This window comes from Chrysochloris asiatica, unplaced genomic scaffold, assembly GCF_000296735.1.
Source record: "Chrysochloris asiatica unplaced genomic scaffold, ChrAsi1.0 scaffold00003, whole genome shotgun sequence".
NCBI classification, from domain to species: Eukaryota; Metazoa; Chordata; class Mammalia; order Afrosoricida; family Chrysochloridae; genus Chrysochloris; species Chrysochloris asiatica.
The window spans coordinates 18,448,173-18,461,204 of NW_006408521.1; the positions used below are offsets into that span (position 1 = coordinate 18,448,173).

Sequence of the window (13,032 nt, forward strand, 5' to 3'; positions counted from 1 at the left end):
CACAGGAGCGCCCACACTTGCAGATGATACCCACGTGACCTGGACCGGATGACTGGATGATCGGAGCTCAACCAGGAGAGGAAAGAAGAGGGAAAAAATAAAGAGTGAGCTGATACGATCTGATGAACTTGACCTATACCTATGGAGCAGCGACTCAAAAGAGGGAACAAATCCTCACAGCAAGAAACATTCAAACTCCCACCCTCCCCCCTCCCCCCCCCACACACACAGATTGGATGGAGAAGGGCAGCTTGGACATTGGATACTCAAATGGGGAGGGGAGGACTACAAAGGCAAGAAGTGACTGGCTTACAAACAAACATGTTGCTTCAGTTTGCTAAAACTTTTCAAATTGTATTCCATCAATTCTTGGAGTTTGTTTTTTGCCAATGCTTTCAGTACAGCTTGGACTTCTTTTTTGCAGAAGATATAATGATCTATGTTTTGTAAGTGTAAGTATCAGTCTGACTACTGTATGGAAAGTAGACTGTCTAGGACAAACTTGGAAGCTAGGGAGACTAAGTAGGAGGCCTGTGCAGTAGCTCAAGTGAATCCAAGATGGTAGCTTGAGCTAGCCTGTTGAGAACAGAGTTCTGAAATCGTTCTTAACTTGCTTGTTGTCTATCTAGATTCTTTCAAACAGAAGTTGTGTTAGGGTATAAAGACTTAGTTATTTATTGATGTATTCTTTGTGCCTACAGAAGTATGTTGTTGTTGTTAAGTGCTGTCAAGTCGATTTTGACTCATATCAACCCTGTGCAGGGTTTCAGAGGAGCAGCTGGTGGGTTTGAACCACTGACCTTATGGTTTGCAGTCCAGTGCTTATCCTGTAGTGCCACATCAGTATACAGCCGTATAATGTCATTGTTGTTAAAGTACCATGAAGCCATAGCAACTCTGTATAGGTTTTCTGAGGCTTTTAAATTTTTATGAGAGAAGAAAACCTCACTTTTCTCCCCATCACTTACGTTGTTGTTAAGTGCCGTTGAGTCGGTTTTGACTCACAGTGACCTGGTATATGGTTTCCAAAGAGCAGCTGGTGATTTTAAACTGCCAACCTTGTGATTTAAACCAACCTTGCGGTCCTGAATTTATCCTACAGCACTGAACCAGGACTCCAATACTTATTATAGGTTCTCAATAACTATTCTTTAAGTGACTGAATGTTGTGGTGACTTGGAACTAATTTTATGTTACTGATGTTTATTTGGTTTAAATTAAATTTTATTTTTTGTTTAAAGCATGAAACAGTTGATGGCTATAGAAGATATTTCACTCAAATCGTAGGGTATGTATCTAATATGCAAATTAATTTATTATAATTTTATATTAAAAGCCAGAAATAATTATTTTATACTTGGATTTTTTTCTTCTGACATATTATGTTGTTAATTACTCTTTTAGGTTCTTTGTGGTGGAAGATCACATTTTACATGTGACCCAAGGATTAGTAACCAGGGCATACACTGATGAACTTTGGAACATGGCCCTCTCAAAGATAATTGCTGTCCTTAGAGCTCATTCAGTAAGTCAGACAATTTGTGCTACTAAAATTTTAATTCAGTTACTTCAAGAACTTCTGAAATGTATAATGTCAGAGGAAAACTGCCTCCATCATTCTACATTTTTTGATAATTATTCTAAATTGGTAATGCTAGGCTTCTGTTTGCCTAGTAGTATCAGGCTGTAATTTTGCAACTGACTGGGGTTTCTCCAAACACTTTTAGTACAGTTTAACTGAAGATGAAGCATTAGGCTAGTCTCATTTGTCTTAACTGACCTCTTCATTAAATCCCTGAGCAGCACTGTGAAAAAAGGATTTTAAATTATCATTTCAAATGATTTGTTTCCAAAATAAATGCCACCATTACAACTCAATAGTACATGTTTTTTGATATTTAAAATTTGTTTTCAGCAATACACTACAATGATTAATTTCTTAAAAATAAGCAATTGTCAGGATTTGAACTTAATTTGAAATAATAACCTTTATGGATTAAGCCTTTATGGATTAAAGTAAAATGATCAATTGTTTTTTAATGTGTCTTTTCTGGGAACAGTTAAAGAGTGTCAGTAGTAGTAGTAGAATTATTTAAATTAATAATTGTTCAGTTTGCACCTTTTCTTAAGGCAATTTTAGTAGCTTACCTTAAAAAAAAAACTCATATTGTAATCTCTTAATATTTATTATAGTCTTATCATTATAATGTTGTTTTTAAGTGCCATTGGGTCTATTGAGATTTAAAATATTTAAGTATTTGGAGGGAAGATTGTTAACTTACATGATATTTAGACTATAGATATGCTGCATTCTTATTTGTCAGTAATGTAGACTCTAAAAAAACACCTTTTTATTGTGATTTGGGTGAACATTTACAGAGCAAATTGTTTTTTCATTTAACAATTCATATACATTTTATTTTGTGACATTGGTTGTACTCCCCACAGTATAACAGACTCGTCCAACTTCTGAGCTTTATTGCTAGGCAAATGCTGCCCTTTTGATCTTGTATGGTTGAGTGCTCTAAGGAGCTCATGTCTCCCTGGTGTTACTGTTCACCTTATAGATCTATTGTTTGGCTGAAAGTCGAGCTACTGGGGTTTGTTCAGTTAACAGGCTTGAATAGTGTCTAAGGGCCATAGTGTTGGGGGTCCACTAGTCAGACCAATAAGCCTGATTTTTTTTTTTTTATGATTTTAAATTTTGTTTCATATTTTTTTTTCCTACTCTATCCAAAACCATCTTTGTGATCCCTTTCAGAGTGGCCTGTATTGGTAGCTGGGCACCATCTAGTTCTTCAAGTCTCAGAGTCATTAGTCCATTATTCCTAGTTGTTTCCTTTGTCTTTGATTTTCTTCACATTTTTTTGGTGTTGTTTTGTTTTTTGGCTCCTGATAGGTATAGATGAATAGTTGCACATTAGATGACCACTCAAAAAATTTGAAGACTCCACTATTCACCAAAGTGGACTGTAGAGTGATATCTTTGTGGACTGCGCTCTGTCAGTTGACATTGGTGTCCCCTGAGATTCTGATCCTAAGTCTCCAGGCCCAGTGACTCAATCCTTCAAGGTGTTTGGTTATGGCTAAGAAGTTTTCCTAAGTTTGTCCCTTGCATCTACCACTCATTGGTCCGTGTGTTGTACTGTGGTGGTTTACCTGTTGCTATGAGGCTGAAAGCAGCCCATATGCATTCAGCCTGTGTCTCTTCCCATGTATCTACACACAGAACACTGTTGTGTTGTTGTTGTTGTTGTTAAGTGCCGTTGAGTCAGTTACGACTCATAGAGAGCTAAAGAGTTTCCCAGGAATGGTTGGTGAGCTTGAAACCGACTTCAGTCCAGTGCCTTCACCCACAGCACCACATCAGGGGGTGTCGGTATCCCTATTCACCTCTATCCCCTTTAGCCCTTGCAGACCTCTCTGTGTCTTCACATGTCTTCATCATTCTGCTAACCTCCCTCTTTTTGTACATTGCCCTCCCCATCACCTGAGCCAGCGTTTCTACCCTCTAGCCAGTGAATTACTCTCTCTTCCCTCCTGTCCCTGGTAACCATCAAAGAATGCTTCTTTTAGTTATACTGTAATCTTGACCAAAAAGAGAAGTGAAAAAATTATTCCTGACCCATAAAACTCGATGGCACCTAACAACAGTCCCCTGTTGCACTACTATTTATGGATATATTTTCAACATATATAAGTACATATGTAGAAATATTCTCTGTCAAATTTATACATGTTTATGACTTCACCCATTTTAAAAATTGTGTAATTTTTCACTTTATTGTTGAGTTATAAGAGTTCTTTAAATACTTTAGATACTAGTCCTTATTAGATATATTATTGTAAATGTTTTCTCTGATTCTGTAGATGTCTTTTTACATTCTTGAAAAGTTCATTTTGATGATAAGGAATGTAGGCTTTTGATATCACTAATTATCCAATGAATTACAGCTTTTTTTCTCATATTAATAAAGGACAGTACATTTTACCATGGTTTGTATTTAAATCAGTTCCGAATATTTAAAATTGTAGTGTTGTTGTTGTTAAGTACTGTCAAGTCAGTTCTCACTCATAGCGACCCTGTATGAGGTTTCCAAGGAGTGCCTGATGGGTTTGAACTGCTGAATTTGCAGTTAGCAGTCCAGTGCTTACCTACAGCATCATACCAGGAATAGACTCCTAAAAGTCAAACCCATTGACCTCAAGGAGATTCTGACTCTACAGGACAGGGTAGAACTGCCCCATAGGGTTTCTAAGACTGTAAATCTTTATAGAAGCAGACTGCTCTCTGTCTACTCTGGAGTGACTGGTGGGTTCGAACCACCAACCTTCCAGATAACAGCTGAGAACTTAACCACTGCACCACTTGTTAAGTGTTGTTGAGTTGGTTCTGACTCATAGCGACCCCTATACAGGGTTTCCGAGATTGTAAATCTTTACAGGAGCAGAAAGTCTCATTTTTCTCCCAGTAAGTGCCTGGTAGACTCAAACTGTTAACTTTGTGGTTAGCAGCCCAACGTGTAACCCAGTAAGTTACCAGGGATCCTTAAATTGTAATGTTATTGTTATGTGCCATTGAGTAGGGTCTTACTCATAGTGACCCTGTGGAGTGGCTGGTGAGTTTGAACTGCTGACCTTGTGGTTCAAACCTGCCTTGTGGTCCACTGCTTATCCTGAGGCACTATACCAGGACTCCAAATTATAATGTATTTATTAACTCCATGAAGTCATAACATATAAAGATAACATCACACTCAAAAAATTTTAAAATACTCTTAAATGGACAAACTGAATTTTACTATTCATTTGAAATTAATAATTCTTCTGTTTGAATTACTAATAAAATATTTTAAAATGTCATTCTTATACAGAAAAAAAATAATATGAGGGGCCTTGAAAGCTTGTGGAAAATGGAATGAAAAGATAATTGGGTTTGCCATGACCTTTTTGAAATGCCCTTGTACGTGTCTTTAATAATTGAAAAATTCTGGTACTAGTGATGGAAATTTGACATCAGCTAGTGGTAATGGTTGTACAGCATGGCTGATGTTATTGGTGTCACTAAAAATGCTGAATTTTCAAGTGTTGTGTTAGTTATATTTGTATAATTAAGAAAAAATACGTAGAAGCCATTTTTTCAGTTTAAGAAAAATATTTCCTTAAACTCTAAAGACTTTTAGAAGTACATACATCATATCTTTGAACAAAGATTAGTGTGTACACATTACAGGAAAAATATGTTTTCCATATAATTGAATTACTTTAAGCATGTCATGTTATGACTTTTCCCTGGGCATTTTCGGTGAATCGAGGAAGCCTGTTGTGAACCTAACTAAATTTATTATTAAAAAACAAAACATTTTTAGGTTTTTATTTCTTAGTCATGTTTTAAACAAATGACTTTTTTGTTTGTTTGTGTTTCCACCTCCAACTCTACCCAGTCTTACTGCACTGATCCTGATCTTGTTTTGGAGCTGAAGAATCTCATTGTAATATTTGCAGATACTTTGCAGGTGGGTGATATTCTTACAGTCAAGCAGTAATGATTTTGAGCACCTGAAGATATATAAAATAGAGACAACTCTAACTTGTCTTGATGTCCTTGATTTTATCCCACAACTCATCAGGTCTTCTGCTGTTAATATTCACTTCGTCCAATCTGTCCTCAGATGGTCTCTAAATCAGTTATGATATACTCAAGGTCTTACTTTGGCTCTTGTAAAGTTGTTTTAACTATCTGCAGCTTCACCTTTACATATGAACAATTAAGGATCTGTTCCATACTTGGCCTGTTGTTGTTATTGTGACTGGTAGTATTTAGTATTTTATTGACTATGCAAAGGTATTGAACTGCAGAGATCAAAACAAATTATAGATGAAAATGTAAACAATGGGAATTCCATAACAGTTACGTGTGTTTATGTGGAACATGTATATAAACCACGAGGCAGTCTTTAGAACACAGTAAGGACATTCTGCATGGTTTAAAATAAGGAAAGGTGTATTTCAGGGTTGGATCCCTTAACCATATTTGTTCAACCTGTGTGCTGAGCAAACAATGCAAGCATCTAGAATCTGTGAAGAACACAGCATCTGGATTGGAGCAAGACTCATTAACAACCTGCCATATGCAGATGACCAGCATAACTTTGCTTGCTGAAAGTGAAGCACACTTGATGCACTTACTGTTGAAGATTAAAGCCTGTAGCATTCAGTATGGATTACACCTCTATAAAGAAAACAGCACTCCTCACAATTGGATCAATAAGCAACACCATAAGAAACAGAGAAAAGATTAAAGGTGTCAAGAATTTCATTTTACTTGGATCCACAATCAACTCCCATGGGAGTAGCAGTCAAGAAATCAAACATTGCATTGTGTCAATCTGTTGCAAAAGATCTCTTTAAAGTCTTCAGAAGCAAAGATATCAGTTTGAGGACTAAGGAACACCTGACCCAAAGTATGGTATTTTCAGTTGCCTCATGTGCATGTGAGTGAAAGCTGGACAATGAATAAGGAAGACTAAAGAAGAATTGATGGCTTTGAGTTATGGTGTTGGTGAAGAATTTTTAATATACCATGGACTACCAGAAGAATGAACAAATCTGTCTTGGAAGAAATACAGCTAGAATGGTCCTTAGAAGGGAGGATAGGGAGATTTTGTTTCATGTACTTTGGATTTGTTATCAAGAGAGGCCAGTCCATGGAGAAGAACCTTATGCTTGAGGGTCAGTGAAAAGAGAACCTTCAACAAGATGGGTTGGCATAGTGGCTATTATCATGAACTCAAACACCTCAGAGCTTGTGAGGATGGTGCAGGACCGATCAGCATTTCCTTCTGTTGTATATAAGGTCATTGTGAGTTGGAACCAACTCTATATAACACCTAACAACAACAACAACAACAACAACAATTTGTTTTATTATATATTGATGGTAGCAAATTAGTAGTAACCAAATGTTTACTTATATATATGTATTTCCCAGATACCTTGGACTGTTTATACCACCTCCTTCCCAATTATGAAACTTGGACAGTACTGAGGAAATCATATCACCCTTTTAAATATTGGCCTAATTCAGTTTGAATGAAGTAGTTTGCAATTAACAAAAAGGTAGACTGTGTATGGGATAATGGAAGGAACCATGAACTAGACATTACAAGATACAAGTTCTGCTTTAGGGCAGGGGTCATGGAGTGTAAAGTCACTCAGACTCTGAGTTTATGTTCTGCCTCAGTTACTGACTAATTGTATGCCTTAGATTCTCACTTGTGAAAATGGCTTTATTAATTGCTAATTTGAGTTTTGAATATGATAATTTATATATATTATATGAAACCACATCATATGAGAGCTATTGTCACTCATTTTCTTATTTCCTAATTTCAGGCTTGCTAAGTGTTTTATGACAGTGAGCTCGTCACTTCATTAGGGCTTGGTTTTCTTATTTAAAATAAGATTTAAATGGAATTACCTTTTTTAAAACCCAGTGTTTTTGTGATTTTTCAAAACAAAATTTTAAGATGTCTCACTTCCCCCTCACCTTCCTTAATCTGATATAATAAAAAAATTGACTACATTTTCTTTTCATGCTTAATGTGTGGAATTTTAAAGTTGTAAATCGCATTTCATGAAGAATAGACTAACATTTTCCTTAGTAAGATAATAGATGTTACTTACAAAGGGTCCTGTAGTCTACAACATTTGGGAAAGACCAAATGAAATAAAATATGTTTCTCTGCCAAGACCCTGGGGTCCTGGTGTGGTGCTGTAGAATAAGCACTATACTGCAAGGTTGCTTTGAACTGCAAGGTGGAAGTTCAAGCTCACCAGCCACTTCTTGGAAACCCTATACAGAGTCGCTATGAGTCAGAACCGACTTGGCAACACTTAACAACAACAAAAACAACCAAGAGCCATTCTCAAAATAACTTAAAACCATAAATTTATTTACAGATGGGAGGTGACTATGTAGCATTTCCCTAATACATTTCCCTAATCATTTTCTCCTGTAGAACATCTTTTAGACTTAGAGATTCATATAATTTGGGGAATGCTTTATCATAAGTCTTTCCATCATAGAATAATTATCTACTTTATTCTTAAATTCAAGGAGATGATTCCATAAGATCCTTTAGAGAATTATTTTATTGAGTTTTATCATTGTTAACTTGTATGGCTTATAATGTACTGTCAGAATATTGTAGTTTGGTTCAACTCCCCCCCCTTGCCCCTTAACATTCATGACAGTATTTCTATAACACCAACCTCTCGGCACAAGATAACCTTTGGCAAGTTTTTATTTTCTGGTAAAAAAATGTTTACTAAGCATTTTATTCTCTTAGATGTTACTGTTTATGTAATTGTTATCTTAATTTCTTGATTTTGAACACATTTTGAGAAGTCCTGGTGTGGTGCTATAGGATAAGCACTGAACCACAAATCAAAAGGTTGACAGTTCAAACCCACTAGCCACTCCTTGGAAACCCTAGAGGGTCACTGTAAGTCTAAACTTACTTGATGGCACTTAAAAACTAAAACCAATGCATTTTAAAGGTTCCCTGGTAGCACAATGACTAAGGGCTTAGCAGCTAAACTGAAAAGCTGGCAGTTCAAACCTACTCAGCCATTCCTCAGGAGAAAGACCTGGTGATGTACTCCCGTAAAGATTCCAGTCTAGAAAGTCTATGGGACCATCCTCCTCAGCCATAAAGGGTTATTTTGAGTCAAAATTGACTCAGTAGCACCTAACAACAACTATAGCAATATATTTTCAGGCTAACACTGTAATCTTTTTTTATGTGTGTGAACTGAGTGACAGTTTACCGATAAGATCAATTTTACATTAAAAAAATCATATGCTTTGTTTCATCTCAATGATTGCAATCCCCTCCATGTAACAGCAGTTGTCCCTGTCTTCCCTGTAGTTATCCATCTACAAATATCTTTCAAACTCTTACATATTTATTGGATATATAAATAGATATGTATCCTACTCTTTCTCTCATACCCATTCAGCCTGTGTCTCTGTCACATAGAACACTATTGTTCCAAGGTGGTGTATAGATCAATATTTATCTCTATCCCCTTTAGCCCTTGCATACCTCCCTGTGTCTTCACCTTATCTTCATAATTCTACCAACCTCCCTCTTGTATATTGCTCACCTGAGCAAATGTGTCTACCCTGTAACCAGTGATTTACTCTCCTCTTTTTCCCATCCCAGGTAACCACCAGAGAATGTTTCTTTTAGTAATACTGGAATCTTGACTAAAAATAGAAGTGAAAAAATTATTCTCCATAAAACTCTTTCTTGATCCTTTCTTATCTAATGGCATCTAGAATGAAGTCAAAGGTTATCTGTTTTCCATACTGTCAGAAGGGCATACATGTGACATAGTAATCATTTCCAAATTCTTCAGTGTGCTCATTATTTTTTAATGAATATTTTTATATTCTTGACTTAGTGGCTTTTATTTATTTATTTATTTATGTTTGTATTTTAGGGTTATGGTTTTCCAGTGAACCGACTTTTTGACCTTTTATTTGAAATAAGAGATCAGTACAGTGAAACACTGCTTAAGAAATGGGCTGGAGTTTTCAGGTTTGTTTAAGCTGTGTGCCTTAATGTTATAAATAAGTGAGTCACATGTTCCAATAATTGATTTTGCATTTAACCATTAGCTTAATCACCAATTTTAATTGTACTCACTTTCATTTCTAAAATGACATCTGTTCCAAGGTTATGCCAGTTACTTCTTGTTCTGGAATTTATATTCAGCAAATGATGAGATACTTGTAAGGCTGTGTGTTCAAAGATATTTAGTAATAGAGTTTACTGCTTTTAAACTTTGATAGAGTACTATTTTTACAGATAATTAAATTTTAAACATCTCAAATCATCTAAGTAGGAAAATCACTTTTGCTTTTATATCAATTGTCTCCCAAGCATGAACTAAAATATTTGAATTGCTATCAAAAGAGAAAATCACCTCTTCCCCATTCATTTAAAAAAATTAAAAATTTTTCTTTCTGCCTGTCTTTGAAAGGTAGATGTTATCTTCAGTATTGAATAATTAAAACTTGTCTGTTTCCATGATATAATTTTAAATCTGACTACTGCTATAGATTATTTATGCTTGGTTTCCCTCCACTGTATTGTGAGCACCCATGTTTTATTTGTTTGTGTATTCTTGATTGTCTAGCTCTAGTACACGGCTTTGCATATAATAGGAACTCAGTAAATGTTTATGGAATTCAGTTTAGTAAAAGGTTACTTTTAAGACTTGTTAGGTGCCACTGAGTCAGTTCTGACTTACAGCAACCCTTTGCACGGCAGAAAGAAACACAGCCCTGTAACATCCTCACAATCAATCCTATGTTTGAATCCATTATTGTAGCCACGATGTCAGTCCATCTCACTGAGTGGCTTCCTCCTTTTCACTGACCCTTTACTTTGCCAAGCGTGATGTTCTTCTCCAGGGACTGGTCCCTCCTGCTAACATGTCCAAAGTACATGAGACAAAATTTCCCTATCCTCCCTTCTAAGGAGCATTGTGGCTGTACTTCCTCTAAAACAGATGTGTTTGTTCTTCTGACAGTCCATGACATAGTCAGTATTCTTTGCCAACATCATAATTCAAAGAAATCAGTTCTTATTCGGTCTTCCTTATTCATTGTTCAACTTTTTTGAAAATACCATGACTTGTGTCAGGTGTACCTTAGTCCTCAAGTGACATCTTTCTGTCACTTAAAAGAGATATTTACATCAGATTTGTCCAGTGCAATACATCATTTGATTTCCTAACAGCTGCTTCCATATATATTGATTATAGATCCAAGTAACATGAAATTCCTTATCAACTTTAATCTTTTCTTAGTTTATCATGATGTTGCATATTAGTTCAGTTGTGAGGATTTTTGTTTTATGTTGACGTATAATCCACACTAAAGGCTGTATGTAGTCTTTGATCTTCATCAGTAAATGCTTCAAGACTTCTTCATCATGCAAGGTTGTGTCATGTGCATATCACAAGATGTTAATGAATCTTCCTTAAATCCTGATGTTGCCTTCTTCTTCACATAGTCCAGCTTCTTGGATTATTTGCTCAGTATACAGCTTGAATAAGTATGGTGAAAGGATACAACCCTGATTGACACACACCTTTCCTGATATTACACAATGCAGTATCTCCTTGTTCTGTTTGAGCAGTTGCCTCTTGGTGTATATACAGGTTCCTCGTGTGCACAAGTAAGTGTTTTGGAATTTCCATTCTTCACAATATTATCCATAATATGTTATGAGTCACACAGTTAATTACCTTTGCATAGTTAGTGAAACACAGGTAAACATCTTTCTGATATTCTCTGCTTTCTGCCAGGATCCATGCATATCCTCTTCTGATTCTGGCTTGAATTTCTGGCAGTACCCTGCCAATGTAGTGAAGACAGGCTTCTAAACTCAAGGTCAGTAGTTCAAAACTACCAGCTGTTCTGTGGGAGAAAGATGAGCCTTGGAAACCCTATACAGGGTCATTATTATGAGTTGGAACTGGCTCCATGGCACACCACCACCACCCTGTCAATGTAGTAGTACTATAACCATTTTTGAATGATTTTCAGCAAAATCTTCCATGCATGTGATATTGTTCACTAATCTGTACTTTCTGTTAGATTGATTACCTTTCTTTAGAATGGGCCTGAGTATGGATCTCTTCCAGTCAGTTGGCCAGGTAGCTGTCTTCCAAATTTCTTGGCAAGTGAGTACCTCCAGTACTGCATTTGTTTGCTGAAACATTTCAAATGGTATTCTGTCAATTCTTTGTTTTTCACCAATGCCTTCAGTGCAGCTTGGACTTCTTCCTTCAGTTCTATTGGTTTTTGATCATGAGCTACCTCCTGAAATGGTTGAACATCGACCCATTCTTTTTAGCATAGTGACTCTGTGTTTCCTTCTTTTAATGCTTTCTATGTTCAGTATTTTATCCATATAATGGAGTCCTGATGTGGTGCTGTGGGATGAGCACTGGTCCATAAAGTCAGTTTGCACTGCAAGGTCAAACCTACCAGCCGATCCTTGGAAACCCTATACAGGTCACTATGAGTTGAAACCTACTTGACGGTATTTAACAAACACCAACAACAATCCTTTAGTATTGCAACTCAAGGCTCAAATTGTTTCTTCGGTTCTTTCAGCTTGAGAAATGCCATGTGTGTTCTTCCCATTTGGCTTTTTAGCTTCAGGTTTTTGTACATTTCATTATAATACTTTGTTCTCTGGAACTGTCCTTTGAAATCTATCAGCTCTTTCACTTCATCATTTCTTCCTTTCACTTTACTCCACATTCAAGAGCAAGTTTCAGAATCTCTTCTGACCTTATTTCCTGTCTTTTTAATGACCTTTTGTTTTCTTCATGTGTGATGTCTTTGCTTTCATCCCACAAATCTTCTGGTCTTCAGTCATTAATGTTTAGGGTGCCAAATGTATTCTTGAAATGATCTCAAAATTCAGGTGGAATATACTCACGGTCATATTTTGGCTCTAATGAACTTGACTTAATTTTTTTCAGCTTCAACCTGCACTTGCAATGAGCAATTGCTGGTGTCTTCCACAGTTGGCCCGTAACTTTGTTGTGCCTAATGATATTGAGGTTCTCTGTCATCTCTTTCTACGAAGGTGTTCAGTTTGACTCCTGTGTATTTTATCCTGTAAGGTCTAAATGTATAGTTAACTGCTTATGTTGTTGAAGAAAGGTATTTGTAATGACTAAGTCTTGCAAAATTCTATCATGCGGTTTCCATGGACATTTCTATCACCAAGGCCGTTTTCTAACTGTGGAGCCTTTATCTTTGTTTCTGCCTTTAGCATTCCAATCACCAGTAATTTATCAATGCATCTTGATTGTATGTTTGATCTATTTAAGACTGTAGAAGTTGGTAAAAATCTCTTTAATTTCTTCATCTTTGGTGTTATTGGTTGGTGCATAAATTTGAATAGTAGTCATATTGACTGGTCTTTCTTTTAGGTG

General features: G+C 36.2%; 1 protein-coding gene across 3 annotated transcripts in view; it reads left to right on the forward strand.

The window, feature by feature from the left end:
- The window catches only part of EXOC6 (exocyst complex component 6), a 282,222-nt gene that overhangs the window by 109,050 nt on the left and 160,140 nt on the right, over window positions 1-13,032 (forward strand). For 2 of the 3 annotated variants that reach the window (XM_006831144.1, XM_006831143.1), the window contains exons 10-13: window positions 1,242-1,288; window positions 1,405-1,525; window positions 5,445-5,516; window positions 9,511-9,608. In XM_006831144.1, the coding sequence (XP_006831207.1) occupies window positions 1,242-1,288; window positions 1,405-1,525; window positions 5,445-5,516; window positions 9,511-9,608 (338 nt within the window). The remainder of the gene's footprint in view (window positions 1-1,241; window positions 1,289-1,404; window positions 1,526-5,444; window positions 5,517-9,510; window positions 9,609-13,032) is intronic. The other variant, XM_006831145.1, reaches the window with a different exon arrangement.